The sequence below is a fragment of the Lycium barbarum genome, chromosome 2 (genome assembly GCF_019175385.1).
Source record: "Lycium barbarum isolate Lr01 chromosome 2, ASM1917538v2, whole genome shotgun sequence".
NCBI classification, from domain to species: domain Eukaryota; kingdom Viridiplantae; phylum Streptophyta; class Magnoliopsida; order Solanales; family Solanaceae; genus Lycium; species Lycium barbarum.
The window spans coordinates 140255060-140272349 of NC_083338.1; the positions used below are offsets into that span (position 1 = coordinate 140255060).

The window sequence follows — 17290 nt, forward strand, 5'->3', positions numbered from 1 at the left end:
GGCTGGTTGCAAAGGGATTTCAACAGAAAGAAGGCATCGACTATACGGAGATCTTCTCTCCCGTAGTCAAGATGGTGACTATCAGAACTGTTCTTGGGCTGGTAGCAAAGGAAAATCTACATCTGCAACAGATGGACGTGAAAACTGCATTTCTTCACGGTGATCTAGAAGAGGAAATCTACATGCGACAGCCGGAGGGATTCAAAATCAAAGGAAAGGAGAATCTGGTATGCAAACTTCAAAAGAGTCTGTACGGACTAAAACAGGCTCCAAGACAGTGGTATTTAAAGTTTGACAGCTTTATGAAGAAAGCTGATTTTTTAAGGTGCGAGGCAGATCACTGCTGTTACTTCAAAAAAATTTGAAGACTCGTACATGATACTGCTACTCTATGTCGACGACATGCTAATCGTAGGAGCAAACCTACAGGAGATTGATCGGTTGAAAAAAGGGTTATCGGAAGAGTTTGCAATGAAGGATTTAGGAGCTGCAAAGCAAATCCTTGGGATGAGAATCGACCGAAGCAAGGAGGGCATCAAACTCTCACAAGAAGAATATGTGAGGAAAGTTATCAAAAGGTTTAACATGCATGATGCCAAGCCAGTCAGCACTCCCTTGGCTGGACACTTTCGATTGTCAAAGGATCAGTCGCCGACAACCGAGGATGAGAAGAAGCAGATGGACAAGATACCTTATGCATCTGCAATCGGTAGTCTTATGTATGCAATGATATGTACAAGGCCAGACATTGCACATGCAGTGGGAGTTTTCAGCCGATTTATGAGCAATCCGGGAAAGCAACACTGGGAGGCTGTGAAGTGGATATTCAGATATCTGAAAAGCAGCTCGAGTTCAGCTCTGTATTTTCGAAAATCAAAAACAGGATTGCAAGGGTATGTTGATGCTGACAACAGTGGTGATATTGATAGCAGAAAGAGCACATCCGGGTATGTTTACACCTTCGGAGGTACTGCAATCTCTTGGGTTTCCAAGTTGCAAAAGATAGTAGCTCTCTCTAGTTGTGAGGCTGAGTACGTTGCTGTGACGGAGGCCACAAAGGAAATGATGTGGCTACAATCTTTTCTGCGGGAATTGGATCAGGACCACGAGGGAAGTGTGTTATATTGTGATAGCCAAAGCGCCATTCATTTGGCAAAGAACCCGGTTTACCATGCTCGAACGAAGCACATACAACTCCGGTACCATTTCATTAGATCAGCTTTGGAAGATGGAGCGCTGGTGCTTGAGAAGATCGCAGGGAGTCAGAATCCAGCAGACATGCTGACAAAGGCAGTGACGATAGACAAACTGAAGCTATGCTCAACTTCAGTTGGCCTGCACGAAGTATGAAAGTAGGAAAGAGCTGCTGCATCGATCAAAGTGTGAAGACAAATTAAAATTAGTCTTCAAGTAGGAGATTTGTTAGGTGTGGAATTGGCCAAACAAGTCAATTCTTTTGTTCACATAGTCGTGATGTAAGCGCTTACCTCATAATAGTCGTGATGTAAGCGCTTACCTCATCATAGGAAATTCATTCCTATAAATAGGTAGCTTATGGTTCATTTGTAAGATATCATTAAGATCATTTGCTATACACATCCCAAGAGAGAAAAAAATCTAAGAGAAATACTCTTAGTGAAAGGCCTAAGTAAGAGAAGGTCTTTGAGAGAATTTTCTGTGGTAAAATTCTTGAGTGTAATTGGGATTGGGGTTGTGAGGTTGAGTGTTGTAAACACTTGTAATATTTCTTCTTTAATAAGATCTGCAGCAGCAACGTGGACGTAGCTCTCACATTGAGGGTGAACCACTATAAATCTGTGTGTGCTATTTATTCTTCGCTTACATCACGGCGTAAGTAGGTTCTGTCTAAGGAGGTTGGTATTTAAGTGGTCCAGCTGTGACCCTCCAATCTTTCCTGGGAACCTGCTTACAAAGGTCGGATTTGGGATTCAAATCCTAACAGTGGTAACTCTTGGCAACATACCTAAAGTCTAAACGTGTCACAATGGATATTAAAAATATGAATACAATTATAGTTTTATAGGCAACAAAAAAGAACCTCTTTTCAATCCTGACTCCTAGATGCTCTAGATTAGCTATTTTTAGGGAGTAAAGACCCTCAAGAATATAGTTACATATTTGCTAACACAATCAATTGTCATGTACTATTTGAAGTCCAGATTTTTTTAATCAAAACATAAGGGAGTCGAAATGTAAGTAAACGAAAGAAGCGCTAGAAATTCACATGAAAATGTGGAAACAACATACTTGGACTGCCTGAAGTGATTTTGTGGGCCTTGAAGCAGAATTTTAAAGTCAGGAGGGATTTTGAACGCAGTAAAAGTGGAAAATCAAATTTCTGGGAATCCAAAAGGACGCATACAGAAGTGTAAGAGAGTGGGGTGTGAATGGAGAAGCAGCATACCTGGGTTTATAGGAGGGATTTTGTGCGCCGCGAAGACAAAGTTCAAATCAAGGAGGGATTTTGGACTCGGTGAAGACGAATTTTTAATTTCTTTGGAGATTGATGTTGGCAAGTATGGGGAGAATAGAAAGAAGAACACAGAGATTGATAAAGGAATAAGGGAGATTTGGTGAAGGTTTTTTTTTTCTCTTGTCCCGCTTTTGCGGTGCAATGGGCGAAGCGGCGTTTCTAATTGCCGGTTTTAATTCTTTGGGCATGAACAAAGCGAATTAATTCTGAAAAATCTATTAAAAAAAAAAATACAAACCCTGCCTTTCTGTTGAGCCACGCAACGGGCCTTTGTCCTGTTTTTGTTAGATTACGTAAATGTTAGAATCAATTAGTCAAATTAGTTCCTAATTTGTAGCCTACAACTACGTTGTAAATAATGTATATTAACCTATTGAATGAATGAGAATAGGGACGGCAAATATTCTCTTACATGGTATCAGAGCTAGGTCTCTGCAACCCTAGCAGCCGCCCACCTCCCATTTTCTTCGTCCCTTCCTTCTTCTCATCTCCATGGCTGACGCATCCAAGTTGCATCCTGGAACTACAGTCACCAATATCAAATCCTGCATTCCTATTGTTCTTGACTATGAAGGAAGCCAATACAATAACTGGGCTACCCTCTTCAAGCTCCATTGCCGAGCGAATTTGGTAATTGATCACATCTTACCTCCTGCCTCCCCCACCGTCTCATCCACAGCAACCGAAGCCGAGAAAATTGTTGCAAAGGGTCTATGGGAACGGCTAGATGACATCGTACAGCAATGGATATATGGTACGATATCCAATGATCTTCTCAACACAATCATTCATCAAGAGGACACCGCAGCTGAGGCCTGGAATCGCCTTGTTCATCTCTTCCAGGACAACAAATCGGCTAGGGCTCTTTCCCTTGATGCAAAATTCACGAACACCAAATTGGTGGATTTCCCAAACGTGAAAGCATACTGTACCAGGCTCAAGGTTCTTGCAGACAACCTCGCCAACGTCGGCCACAAATTCTCCGACGAACGTCTGGTGCTCCGTCTTCTGCGTGGGTTATCGGAAGAATATAAGCATTTTCGAACAACGGTGCAACACCGTACTCCTCTCCCATCCTTTAAAGTTGTGCGGTCGATGCTCGACCTTGAGAAAGACAACAATGGCGAGGACGCCATTCATGAATCAGTTTCGAATGCTTCTCTCATTTCCCACAATATTAATTCTCATAATTTCTCTGTTAATGGGCAGCCCAATAATTCTGAAAATACCTCCAATAATCGAGGAAATTTTCACAATCGTGGAAAGAAGAACAACCGCGGTCGGGGCGGTGGGAACCGCAACAACAACCGTGGTGGTGCTGGGAATGGCCAGACAGCAGCGGGGGGCAACCGAAATAACCACCAGACCAGTCTGCCCGCCACATCGTAGCACCAAGGAGCTCTTGCCCAGCATTCTCGGTGCTCGCCCTCCCCAGTCATTCTATTTGACAGCCCCGCCACCGCAGCATGGTGGGTATGTGCCCACGGATATTGATCAGGCTATGCATACAATGTCCTTGCATCCGCCCGATGACAACAATTGGTACATGGACACCGGATCCACATCGCACGTGACCAACTCCCAAGGTACTCTCTCGTCTTACTTTCAATTGAGCAAAAACAATGGCATTGTTGTTGGTAATGGTAACATGATTCCGATTCATGGTTGTGGTCATACTTCCCTTCAAGTCAATCCCTCCCTAAACCTGAAAAATGCTTTACATGCACCTAAACTCATCAAAAACCTTATTTCCGTTTGTAAATTTACTATCGATAATATGGTTTCTGTTGAATTTGATCCTTTTGGTTTTTCTGTGAAGGATTTACGGACGGGGAGCAAACTCATGAGATGTGAGAGTTCAGGTGATCTTTATCCATTCTCCAAAAATTAGCGAGTCATTTCCTCTTCCGCACCATCTGCTTTTACCGTCATCTCTCCTTATATTTGGCACTCCCGTTTGGGTCATCCGGGGGATGTAATTCTTAGTTCTTTACGTAGTAGTAATTTGATTGAATGTAATAAGGCTCGAAACAATGTTTGTCATTCTTGTCCTTTAGGGAAATTGATTAAAATGCCTTTTTATGACTCTCTATCAACTACTACTATGCCCTTTGATATTGTTCACAGTGATTTATGGACTTCACCCGTTCTTAGCTCTTCCGGTCACAGATATTATGTTTTCTTTCTTGACAATTATACTAATTTTCTTTGGACTTCTCCCATCAAAACAAAGTCCCAAGTTTATGGTATCTTTTTGTCTTTCCGGACTTTCATTCGCACTCAAATTGAAAAAGAAATCAAAACTTTTCAATGTGACAACGGGCGTGAATTTGATAATGGTCCTTTTCATAAATTTTGTGAACAAAACGAGATGCTTTTTCGATTTTCTTATCCGCACACCTCACCCCAAAATGGTAAGGCGGAACGGAAAATTAAATCCATAAACAATATTGTTCGTACACTCCTTGCCCATACATCTATGCCTCCTTCCTATTGGCATCATGCTTTGGCCATGGCAATGTACCTACATAATATTCTCCCTTCTAAAATCTTAGCATATAAGACACCCACTCAGAATCTTTATCAAAATAATCCATCCTACTCTCATCTTCGGGTTTTTGGTTGTCTATGCTTTCCTCTCTTCCCTTCCACACAAATTCATAAGCTACAATCTAGGTCCACTCCGTGTGTTTTCCTAGGGTATCCTTCCAATCATCGGGGGTACAAATAGTATGATTTATCGAGCCGAAAAATAATCATAGCCCGGCATGTGTGGTTTGATGAAAACTTTTTTCCATTTTCAAAAATAAATAATCCAACTCCTACCTCATATGAGTTTTTGGGTGATGATAATTCTCCATTAAGAATACATTTGTTGCATGACCAGGCCAATGCTGCTCCACCTAATGGGCCAACTCCACAAATGCAGCCATTAAGGCCCACTTCCCCTTCTGCAACCCAACACCCAAACTCACCCATTTCCTCTCCTCCCTTGTTGCCTGTCCAGTAGGCCACTCCCACCACCCCAGCGGCCCAATAGCTTCTTCTCTCTCCTGGCGCGGCCCAACTCTCTCCTTCACCCTCGCTGCGTGTTGTGAGCCCAGGCATCTATCGCCCGCCTCACCAACGCAGCAGCCCCGTCCCTGCCAGCCCCATCTCACCTACATTGCCACCATTTCCTCGCATGACTACGCGTAGTCAACATGGGATATTTAAGCCGAACTTGAAATACAAAAATCAAGCCTTAAGTGCCACCAACACCTCCATCTCTCCTATTCCCCGGAATCCAGTTGGTGCACTTAATGACTCGAATTGGAAAAATGCTATGCAGGATGAATATAATGCTCTTATTGATAGTAAGACTTGGGAGTTGGTCCCTCATCCTTCAAATGCTAATATTATTCGGTCTTTGTAGATTTTTCGGCATAAAAAGAAATCTAATGGTTCTTTTGAGAGGCATAAAGCCCGTCTTGTAGGTGATAGCAGGTCTCAGCGGGAAGGTGTTGATTGTGACGAGACTTTCAGTCCGGTTGTCAAACCGGCAACTATCTGTGTGGTTCTTACTATTGCTTTATCTCACTCTTGGCCCATTCACCAACTTGATGTAAAGCCTTTAGGATTCCGGGATTCGACTCGTCCTGATCATGTTTGTCTCTTGCGTAAGTCTCTCTATGGCTTGAAACAGGCACCACGGGCATGGTATCAGCGTTTTGCTGAATATGTGACAACCATTGGTTTCTCGCATAGTACATCTGATAACTCTCTCTTCATTTACTGTCGTGGAAAAGATACTGCTTACATTTTGTTATATGTGGATGATATTATTCTAACTACATCTTCATATTCTCTCAGACTCGGTATTATGTCCAAGTTAGCTACGGAATTTGCAATGAAAGATTTGGGTCCGTTGAGCTATTTTTTGGGGATTGCCGTCTCCCGAGACAAAAATAGCCTATTCATGTCTCAGGGTTCTTATGCAGAGGATATTCTTGACAGGGCAGGCATGTCACAATGTAAGCCTTGCCCCACACCAGTTGATACAAAGGGCAAACTCAGCGTTACTTCGAGCGCCCCATATGAAGATCCTACGAAGTATCGTCGTCTGGCAGGTGCTTTGCAATACTTGACATTTACTCGGCCAGACATATCATACGCAGTACAACAGGTTTGCTTGTTTATGCATGATCCCAAAGTCGAGCATATGGAAGCATTAAAACGCATTTTGCGTTACATTCGAGGTACGATTGAATTTGGTACACATTTATACAAAACCTCTCTATAGTCACTACTATCATATACGGATGCAGATTGGGGAGGATGTCCAGACACTCGACGCTCCACATCGGGTTATTGTGTATATTTTGGGGATAACTTGATTTCTTGGTCTTCAAAGCGCCAACCTACTCTATCTAAGTCTAGTGCTGAAACTGAGTATAGAAGGGTTGCTAATGTTGTCTTTGAATCTTGTTGGATTCGTAATCTGTTGCTTGAACTCAATTGCCCTATTCGTAAAGCAACTTTGGTCTATTGTGATAATGTGAGTGCCATCTATTTATCTGGAAATCCGGTACAACATCAACGTACCGAGCATATTGAAATGGACATTCATTTTGTTCGTGAAAAGGTTAGACGTGGAGAGGTTCGTGTCCTACATGTTCCGTCCCGTTATTAGATTGCCGACATTTTCGCCAAAGGTCTTCCGCGCGTACTATTTGATGATTTTCGGGACAGTCTAACCGTTCGTAAACCTACCGCTTCGACTGCGGGGTGTGTTAGATTACGTAAATATTTAGTCAAAAATATTTTGTAATCCTCTATTTTAGGTTAGCATACGTTAGAATCAATTAGTCAAATTAGTTCTTAATTTGTAGCCTACAATTACGTTGTAAATGATGTATATTAACCTATTGAATGAATGAGAATAGGGACGACAAATATTCTCTTACAGTTTTATATATATATTGATATATATATATGTATGTATAAATAGTACATACAAAATTCAGTTAACAGAAAAATTATGATCGAGAACCTTAAACTGAAATTCTAGTTTCCCTCTGCACATAATACGATCAATTTTATCAAGTATGTATCGTTCAATTAAAATATCAATTTTATCACACGTTTGTCATGTGTAAAAAAATGATTTGTATTAGACACATACGAGAAAATGTTTGAATTTCAACAGTTGGATTACTGTTTCAGTTCGTTACCGCTAATTTTTATTCTCTTCTTCCATTATCCAAGTTTTGAGGGTCCAATATGCCCCTGAACTATTTCAAATAAGACAATTTTAACTAAAAAAAACTAGTAATGATAACTTTAAAGTCGACATTTTTGTTTGTTACGTTATCTCGAGACACTTTCTCTGAATCCAAGCATCAGGTGTACAGCAAAGGAGTATATTCATCTTTATATTCACGTGTATGGATTATGAATATTACGGAAAGTTGACTTCCATATATTAAAGTATTCCTCAATTCTTGGATCTCTATGTATTCTATTAATTACCTCGTGATTGACTATTTTATTGCTTTTTCTGATTATATATCCATCTCCAGAGGGTTTTCAAGAAAGTTCTCTATAGACAAAAAGCAATGGCCAAAAGAAAGACAAGTTTTGTGCTTTGCTGCAATTTGTTTTCAGTTCTTCTTCTTCTTCTTCTTCTTGCAGAAGTAATACAATTTCCAGAGCGTGTTGAGGCTGCTGGTTCACCCGTCAAGTTTCTTCCAGGATTTAAAGGGCCACTTCCCTTTGAACTTGAAACAGGGTAAGTGCAAAAGGTACTTTTTTATGTTTAGTCTAGTTTTTTTTTTTCTTCTCTAAGTACTCCTATATATGATTGAACAAAATTAGAAAATAAATATTTATAGTACTAAATTCGCACGTGTAGGGGTGCATTAGTACTCCAGTACATTTCCTGGAACTATTTCAGTTTATACCTACTAAGTAGAGGCTTGGGCAATGTTTCAGTTGAGGTTGAAAAGAAGAGTATTAGAAAAAGTATGTTCAAGTCAAGTTGTTTTCGGACATGAATTTACTTGGAAAAATAGTTTGTGAAAGTTGATATTGTGAGTGTAAAACAATGTTTTACCTGATATATACCTTCAAACCAGTGTTTCAATATTTTTAGATACTAGTTGTCAAACAAGTAATTGTGAATGCCGAAGTTCATAACCACAAATACTACCAATATAATTTTAGTGCTCAAATGGAAGTCAGCAAGGGGTGGTGTTTTCAGGTACATAGGAGTGGGTGATTCAGATGATGTGCAGCTATTCTACTATTTCATTAAGTCTGAATCTAATCCAAAATCAGACCCTCTTATCCTATGGCTTACAGGAGGCCCTGGCTGCTCTGCTTTATCTGGTCTTATCTATGAGATAGGTAAATGATTCTCTTCTTTTCTTTTTCCTTCTCTATTTTGGACCTCCATGTGATGTTGTTTTCACTCATTTACTTTGTAAACAAATGATGAGGCATCACCCCCACAATTGATGCATCAAGGTAGATGAACGCATTCTTGTAGAGCAAACTAAATTGCATTTTGGGTGCGTTTGGTATGACGGAAAATGTTTTCCAAGAAAATATTTTCTCGGTAAATAAGCAATTTTCCTACTCATTTTCACGTGTTTGACACGCAAGTTGGAATATGTCATTTTAAGAGTATTTGCATATATTCAAAGCAAAATACTAGCATGAGGTTTTTGAATTCGGATTGCAACTTCTGGTGGTGGGAATAGGCGGGGTGGGTAGGCAGGGCTAGGGGGCTAGAGTGGTGGGGGGAGGGGGTTGGGTGGGGTAAGGGGTGGTAGGTGGAGGGTTTGGCGAAGGTGGGGGTGTGGGGTGGGGTAGGTGGGGCGGCGTTGGTGGTGGGGTGGATAGGCAGGTAGGGGAGGGTGGATAGTGCGGGGGTGGGTTGAGAATGTGTTAGTGTGTTTTTATTAATCCGGAAGATGTTTTCTCTTAAAGGAATTCAAGATATTTAATGCAACCAAACAAGGGAGAATAGGAAAATATTTTTGGGAAAACAGTCTCATACCAAATACACCCTTTGTTCTACTTTTTATAGTACGCACATTACACATTATAAAGTACAGTGCACATAATACCTTACATGTATCATACCTATGGATTGATGTATTTGGAGGTCTACATAGGACATCTTCAAACAATATCATCTCGTGGTGCTAAGCGCTTGTCAAATTAAATTGTATTGGTTTTGGATTGTCAAAGTTTCCACAAGCAAGTTAATTTGGGGACCTTTTACCTGTAAACTGTGAAGGACCGATAACATTTGAGCCTGTGGAGTATGGTGCTTTTACGCCAGCAGAATATAATGGGAGCTTCCCCTCACTGGTCTTGAATCCTCATACATGGACAAAGGTGAACATATCTGTCACCGACTAATCTTGGAATATTCATAAGCTTCCAGCCTAACTTAAATGTTGTTTAATCAGGTAGCAAGCTTTATATTTTTAGATCTTCCAGTTGGTACTGGATTTTCTTATGCAAGAACTTCAGCGGCTCGTCAATCAGATGATCTACAAGCTAGTGATCATGCATATCAATTTCTTCACAAGGTAATTAATCTCTGCACCTCATACTTCTGATGTAAAACTTTTGTTTGACAGAGATTATGGAATCAAATTTCTATTTTTAAATCGCTTTGCCATTTCAGTTAATTCATCCATTTCCTTTCAGTGGTTAAATGATCGCCCAGAATTCTTAAGAAATCCATTTTACGTGGGTGGGGACTCCTATTCTGGAATAGGCGTACCAATCATTTCTAAACTCATAGCAAATGGTAGGACATCAAATGAAGTGCATTGTTGTTTGGCCCCAAGAACCTCATTTGCTTGTTCTCCCCCTGGATAATCATTCACCATTTGTGATGATGTGGTAATGCAGGAAATGAGAAGGGACTTGAGCCATTTATTAATCTTAAGGTCCGTCTTTTTTTTTTTTTTTGTTACGTTTTTTACATAATGAGTTCTTTTGTTTTATATTCATGAACTTACGAAAAGATACAGCTATAGGCAGGGGCGAAGCTACAATGGTTCAAGGGTGGTCAAATGAACGCCCTTCGCGGAAAAATCATATTGCATTTATTGAATATATAGTAAGTGTTCATTTGAACACCCTAGAACCAAGAAAAAGACTTGGTCTGGCGGTAGAGGGTGTTCATTTTGCTTGGAGGCTCCCGAGTTTGACCCTCCTCTAATACCCTTTTGCGTGAAAAAATAGACTAATTTGAATAATAAAATACACTGTCCTTGCTTTTTTCTTTTCTTTTTCTCTCTTATTATTAATTGTTTTTCACAATAAAAAATTTCAAATGGAAAGTAACTAACACACGCGTGGCAATTTTCTGAGTCTCTTTTGCTTTTCAAAATCCTACCATTCTTGGTTTCTTTTACTGTTAATAAATTAAACGGGAAGATTTCAATTTGAGTTCTAGAATGTTTTTAGCTGCAAAGCTAACCTTCCATGGTATTAGTGGAAAGAAAACCTTCCATGGTGATAGAAAGTCAAAATTGGACCCATTGTCTCTCTTCATTGCAAAATAATTAAATACAACCGAAAATGGATTTTCGGTAATATTAATTTGAGAAAAGTTAATTCAACAATAATGACTCACATTTAGGTTTCTAGAAAAATCTCTGAGTACCACTAACACATGGTTTGAAATGCAATATGATATTGTTGAATTAAAAAAACGGAAAAGGCTCAAATATGTAATCGAACTATCAGAAATGGTTCATTTATGCCACTCGTTGAAAGTTTGGCTCAAATATGCCACTGACGTTACCTTTTTGGCTCATCCATGCCATTATTCACTAACGGTGGTTTTAAAATACCAGATATGCCACGTGGCAAAAATTTATTGGTGCACGTCACTTAAATGAAAACCAGCCAAAATAAATCCTAATTAAACCAACGGAAAAGGCTCAAATATGTCATCGAACTATCAGAAATGGCTCATTTATGCCACTCGTTGAAAGTTTGGCTCAAATATGCCACTGCCGTTACCTTTTTGGCTCATCCATGCCATTATTCACTAACGGTGGTTTTAAAATACCAGATATGCCACGTGGCAAAAATTTATTGGTCCACGTCACTTAAATGAAAACCAGCCAAAATAAATCCTAATTAAACCAACCCGACCAGTTGACCCGACCCACCCATCTTATACCTATTTCTTTACCCCCTCTTTCATTATGTTATAACGATTAACCCTAATCAAACCCTAATCGTTATAACATAATGAAAAAGGGGCAAAGAAATAGGTATAAGATGGGTGGGTCGGGTCAACGGGTCGGGTTGGTTTAATTAGAATTTATTTTGGCTGGTTTTCATTTAAGTGACGTGGACCAATAAATTTTTGCCACGTGGCATATCTGGTATTTTAAAACCACCGTTAGTGAATAATGGCATGGATGAGCCAAAAAGGTAACGGTAGTGGCATATTTGAGCCAAACTTTCAACGAGTGGCATAAATGAGCCATTTCTGATAGTTCGATGGCATATTTGAGCCTTTTCCGTTGGTTTAATTAGGATTTATTTTGGCTGGTATTCATTTAAGTGACGTGAACCAATAAATTTTTGCCACGTGGCATATCTGGTATTTTAAAACCACCGTTAGTGAATAATGGCATGGATGAGCCAAAAAGGTAACGGCAGTGGCATATTTGAGCCAAACTTTCAACGAGTGGCATAAATGAGCCATTTCTGATAGTTCGATGGCATATTTGAGCCTTTTCCGTTAAAAAAATTCTGATTTATTATTTGTTTAAGCCCGACTTTTGGTTTGATACGTTTTGTTTTTTGGTAAGATATGTAAGTTTTATCTTACGGATGATAGGATGCTGGTAAATAAATCTCGATTTAAAAAGGAAAAATTTTCCTTGCACCCATTTATTAGATTTTTAAATTTTGGTGCACTCGTTCATTGAACACCCTTGACGAAATGTCTGGCTCCGCCTCTAGCTATAGGTGCTCTTAACATTTTGTATTCTTCAAATGGTTTCAGGGATATTTACTAGGAAATCCGGCGACATTTCATGGTGAATACAATTACAGGATCCCATATGCTCATGGAATGGGACTTATTTCTGATGAACTTTTTGAGGTTTGCATTATCTAATAGAATCCTTTTTTTATTCAACTTATATTCGCTAACAATGTGTCACGCCCTAAATCTGAAGAGGCGTAGCCGGCACCCGGTGCCATACTCGGCCCAAGCGTACCACTCTGTAACTGTAATTCTAAAGGGGTAACCCTCAACTTAGGCCGACAAGGCCTACCTACAAACAGACAATACCAATCAAGGCCGACAAGGTCGTATCCTGAATCATCTGAACATAGTACTAATCTCGCCTGAAGGGTAAGCACACCCAAAGGCGTATATATATAAAACTGCGGAAGCCGATGAGGTCGCTATCAACGTCTACAAACAGTACTATCAAAATGAATTTACACAAAGGCCGACAAGGCCGCTACATTGACATACATAACCTGCATGATACGTCTACAAGCATCTAAAGAGTAATGACTAAACTATGGCCACGACAGGGCCCCGACCTATCCATCATCTGTATATACACAAAACTATGGACTGGGTAACTTCGAATGACATAGAGCTTACCACACTAGCTGGTACTCGGCAAGCTACTGAGGCGGTCTCTCCAGCTGCCCATCTGAACCTGCGAGCATGAACACAGCGTCCCCAGGCAAAGGGACGTCAGTACGAAATAATGTGCCGAGTATGTAAGGCGACTGAAACTAATACTGACATGGAATATAAGATAACTGAACATAAACTGAAGAGTCAATAAAGAATCTGGATGCACTTACCTGCCTCTGACGTCTAATAACTAATCATACGACATCAAACTACTCAGCCTCGTATAAGGCATCTAGACATGCATGATTAGCCCCGAGGGCGCTCAATGTAGCCCCGAAGGCAAGCGTGCATCTGTATAGGCCCGAAGGCATCTATATGGCGAATAACCCCAGAGGCAAGCGCGCGTCTGTATAGCCCCGAAGGCAACCGTCATAGCCCCAAAGGCAAGAATAACATAGCCCCAAAGGCAACCGTATATACTTCTATAGACTCAACAATCTCACTTCTATCTGCTAGCTACATAAGCAACAAGTCTAACTAAAAGTGAACTCCCGACAAGGGAAACTACTATACGAATATCATGAAATAACATAGACATGGAATCTCTATGAGTGGAACCTCTTTGTGCACTTGGCCGGGACTCGTTCGATAAGGAATCATGCCAAACAAAGAAGGAAGGATAGCCTTTACATACCTAGATCTCCTTGTCTCCTCAATATTTTCAAAGCATCCCACAATACAACTCAATCTACGTTAATACAACAAAGTCCATGATTAATGCCAAGAAGGAACTTACTTTGAATCTCTAAGTTATTAACTTGTCTATATAAATTTGGGCAGCAGCTCCCCTATAACTTTGACTTCCTCCAACTCCACACATCATCAACAACAACCAGAGCAATACAACAAAAACAACATCAACAACAAGGTAGAATATATCATTAACAAGTCATCAACATATCACGACAAACGGCAAGCTCAGATTGGAACTCATACAACCCTTGTCACCCCTTATGAATTTCTTACTTTAAATCAACAATATCTATAACATGATGACAAGTATATTCATCCAATTTTCCAGCCACTACACATCATAAATATGACTTCAAAGCAATCTAATACAATACAATATCTTAAATACGATTTTCGACCTTTACCTCATAAGTTCTTAACCAAACAACATCTTATCATGTTTCTCTTTTTTTTTTTTTTTTATACTTCCGGCCCATAAACAACAAAAAAAAAAACATAGCTCTCATGTTCCTAATCATATTTCCAGCCTTTCCACATCACAAAAACAACTTCAAACCATCATAAGAACAACAAACCAGTTGCTAGCTGTTTCCGACCGCTATTTCGCATATTCTTATCCCAACAACCATTAAGTTTTAATACTTCAATAAGCTCATACACACCAAGAAAAGGAGAGATATTTACCTTGGACAGTAGGTACAAACCCTTGTTGACCTTTCTTCAACCTGAAGTAATCCCCACTAGAACAACTACTCCGTAGAAATCGTGTTCCACTTGTTCTACGATCTTTCCGAGGGGTAGTTTGTGTTGTAAACTTGCGAAAATCACTCTTGGGTGGTGGGAGAACTCTTGGAGAGTATCTTAAGAGCTTAGGATTCAGTTTGGACGAGAAACTGAGGTGAATAAAGGGCTGCACCGCTTTATATACAATTGGATAAGTTCCACTGCCTATGTGGGTCCCAAAGGGAGATGCTTGCACAGTCTCGCGAAAACGCGAATATCTCTCTACTCCGACGTCGTATCGACGAACGGTTTAATGCGTACTAGACTCGTAGACCTTCAATTTGGTGGGTGGATCACCCCGTAAATCCAAGTAGATTGGGAGAAAATCTAGTGACATCTGACCCAAATTTCAGCTAACTTATGAACTTAACTTGTGACGTCTTTTGTCGACTTTTGTTTTACAACTCTCTTGACTTCAAAACTTAACATACGACTATCATACAACTATAATACCTCATAAAATGACCTTCTTAACATGTTAATCACCCCAAGTCTCACCCCAAAAGTACGAGTTATAACATTCCCAATCTTGCCGACTTTCGACGAAACTTATTTTCTTCGATTCGTTTAACTTCTAAACCTTCCAACCCTCTTGGTACTTCCTGATCATGATCTTAAATCTTTGTAACCTCCAAGCTATCATGATTAACTTACTTTGTATAATTTTAAGGATGATCTCATTTCCGAGCTTATGTCAATTGACTTACGACGTACTTGACGTATGAAAACGTGGGATGTAACACAATGTAATAGAACATTTACACTGTAAATGCAATTCAACACGTTGGAAAAGGTTACTTGCCTTATTGTTCAGATTGCTAATTCAACTTATTATGAGTAGTTACAATTATCTTGTAAATGACATGATAATGTAAAAATAGTTACTCTTTCAAGGTATAGAAGTTAAATGTTTCTTCTAAGCATTTGCTTCACACATTTACACTGATTAAAAGGCTTACTACTCTTGTACAGTCCTTGAAGAGAAATTGTAAAGGAGAGTATTTCGATATACATCCTAGCAACACGCAATGTTTGAATGATCGTCAGACTTATGATCAGGTTTGTGTCTAGCAATTCTTTTCTCTTGTGCTGCTTCCATCTTAGTGCTTGGTTTATTCGACTAAACTTAATATAAGCTTTATGATTTTTATAGATGCTTGATGGAATTAATAGTGTGCACATTTTGGAGCCCAAATGTGAGATGGATTCATCAAGGCCACAAAAATGGTTAGGCCAAAGAAGGTCTCTCGATGACATGCTATATCGTGGACGGCTAAGATGTCGAGTAAGAATCACTGGTGTCTATCCCCTTGAAAATATGCTATACCCAAATCTTGAAAATTATACTCTACCCAAATCACAGAAGATACAACTATACGATAATTCAAAAACTTCATACTTTTACGTATTTCTTTTTCTGTCATGCTAGTTTGACTGGAAAAAGCTCTCTTACCAGTGGGCTGGTGATGACAAAGTTAGAGAGGCCCTCCATGTTCGAAGAGTATGTTTTTCCTTTTTCCTTCATAAAAGGAGAAATCTAAAGTTTGGAAGCAATAAAAACCAAACTATGAATTTTATCCCATGCAGGGCAGTATTGGAAAATGGAAGCGATGCGCTGTCGATGCTTTGCCTTTCCAAAAGATAGTGCAAAACAGCATTCCATATCATGCAAATCTCAGTGTTAAAGGTTATAGGTCCTTAATATACAGGTTGAGTAATTATATCTTGTGTCTATAAAGTAGTGAAATTTATTAAATAAACAATAGATAAATGTTTCTTAATTTCCAGTATTTTGTAAAACAGTGGTGATCATGATAAATGGATCCCTTATATATCAACTGAAGCTTGGATAAGATCTCTTAACTACTCTATTGCTGATGATTGGCGACCATGGATTGTTGATGGTCAAGTTGCAGGGTAAGTTCAAAACTGAATGAATGTTCTTTGATGTTTGAACATGCCTCAACCTGAATTTTTCTTGTCTTTCCAATTTTTCTTTGTACTGAAACATGCAGGTATACAAGGACATATTCAAATAAAATGACATTTGCCACAGTGAAGGAAAGCAACTATTTGACTTCAAGTTTCATTTTCTTTTGTTTTCTCCTCTTTCTCTAGCAAGTTAACATTTTTTTAAAACTCTTTTGCAGGGAGGAGGACATACAGCTCCAGAGTACAAGCCTGTTGAGTGTCTGGCCATGCTGAAGAGATGGATATCTTATCAGCCTATGTAATTAATGAGGAATACATTTCAAGCTCTTCGTGAATAGGGTCACCGGTTTGTATTCTGATCAAAAGTAATTGATAAACATCAAGTGTTAGAAACTGATAAGTAATTAGGCAACATGTTAAAATGGAAGTATTAAAACTCTAATAAGCAAACATGATAGTTTCTTGGCTGATTTAGATGTCAACTTTTTTTCTTAGTTAAAATGCACAATGTTTAGTAAAGTGTCTGTATGTTTTTCTGTTTTAGACAATCAAGAAACATGAGGATTCGCAAGAACCCCCTCAGAGTAACTTGCACTGAAGAGGACAAGACAAGTGGTGCAAACCAGAGAGATTTTTCGCTCAATCTTGCTTATGACTTTGTCTTTTAAGAACGAGCAGATGGAATACCACTACTGCTGCTC

General features: G+C 39.4%; 1 protein-coding gene across 1 annotated transcript; it reads left to right on the forward strand.

The window, feature by feature from the left end:
- Positions 1-8091: 8091 nt before the first annotated feature.
- On the forward strand, positions 8092-17011 carry LOC132629031 (serine carboxypeptidase-like 17). Its single transcript, XM_060344777.1, has 14 exons — positions 8092-8264; positions 8736-8881; positions 9780-9880; positions 9955-10077; positions 10199-10301; positions 10406-10443; positions 12528-12626; positions 15630-15716; positions 15811-15942; positions 16087-16158; positions 16245-16366; positions 16461-16574; positions 16673-16716; positions 16806-17011. Exons 1-14 carry the CDS (start codon positions 8092-8094, stop codon positions 16889-16891), a joined length of 1440 nt encoding a protein of 479 aa, XP_060200760.1. The 3' UTR covers positions 16892-17011.
- The last annotated feature ends 279 nt before the right edge of the window (positions 17012-17290 follow it).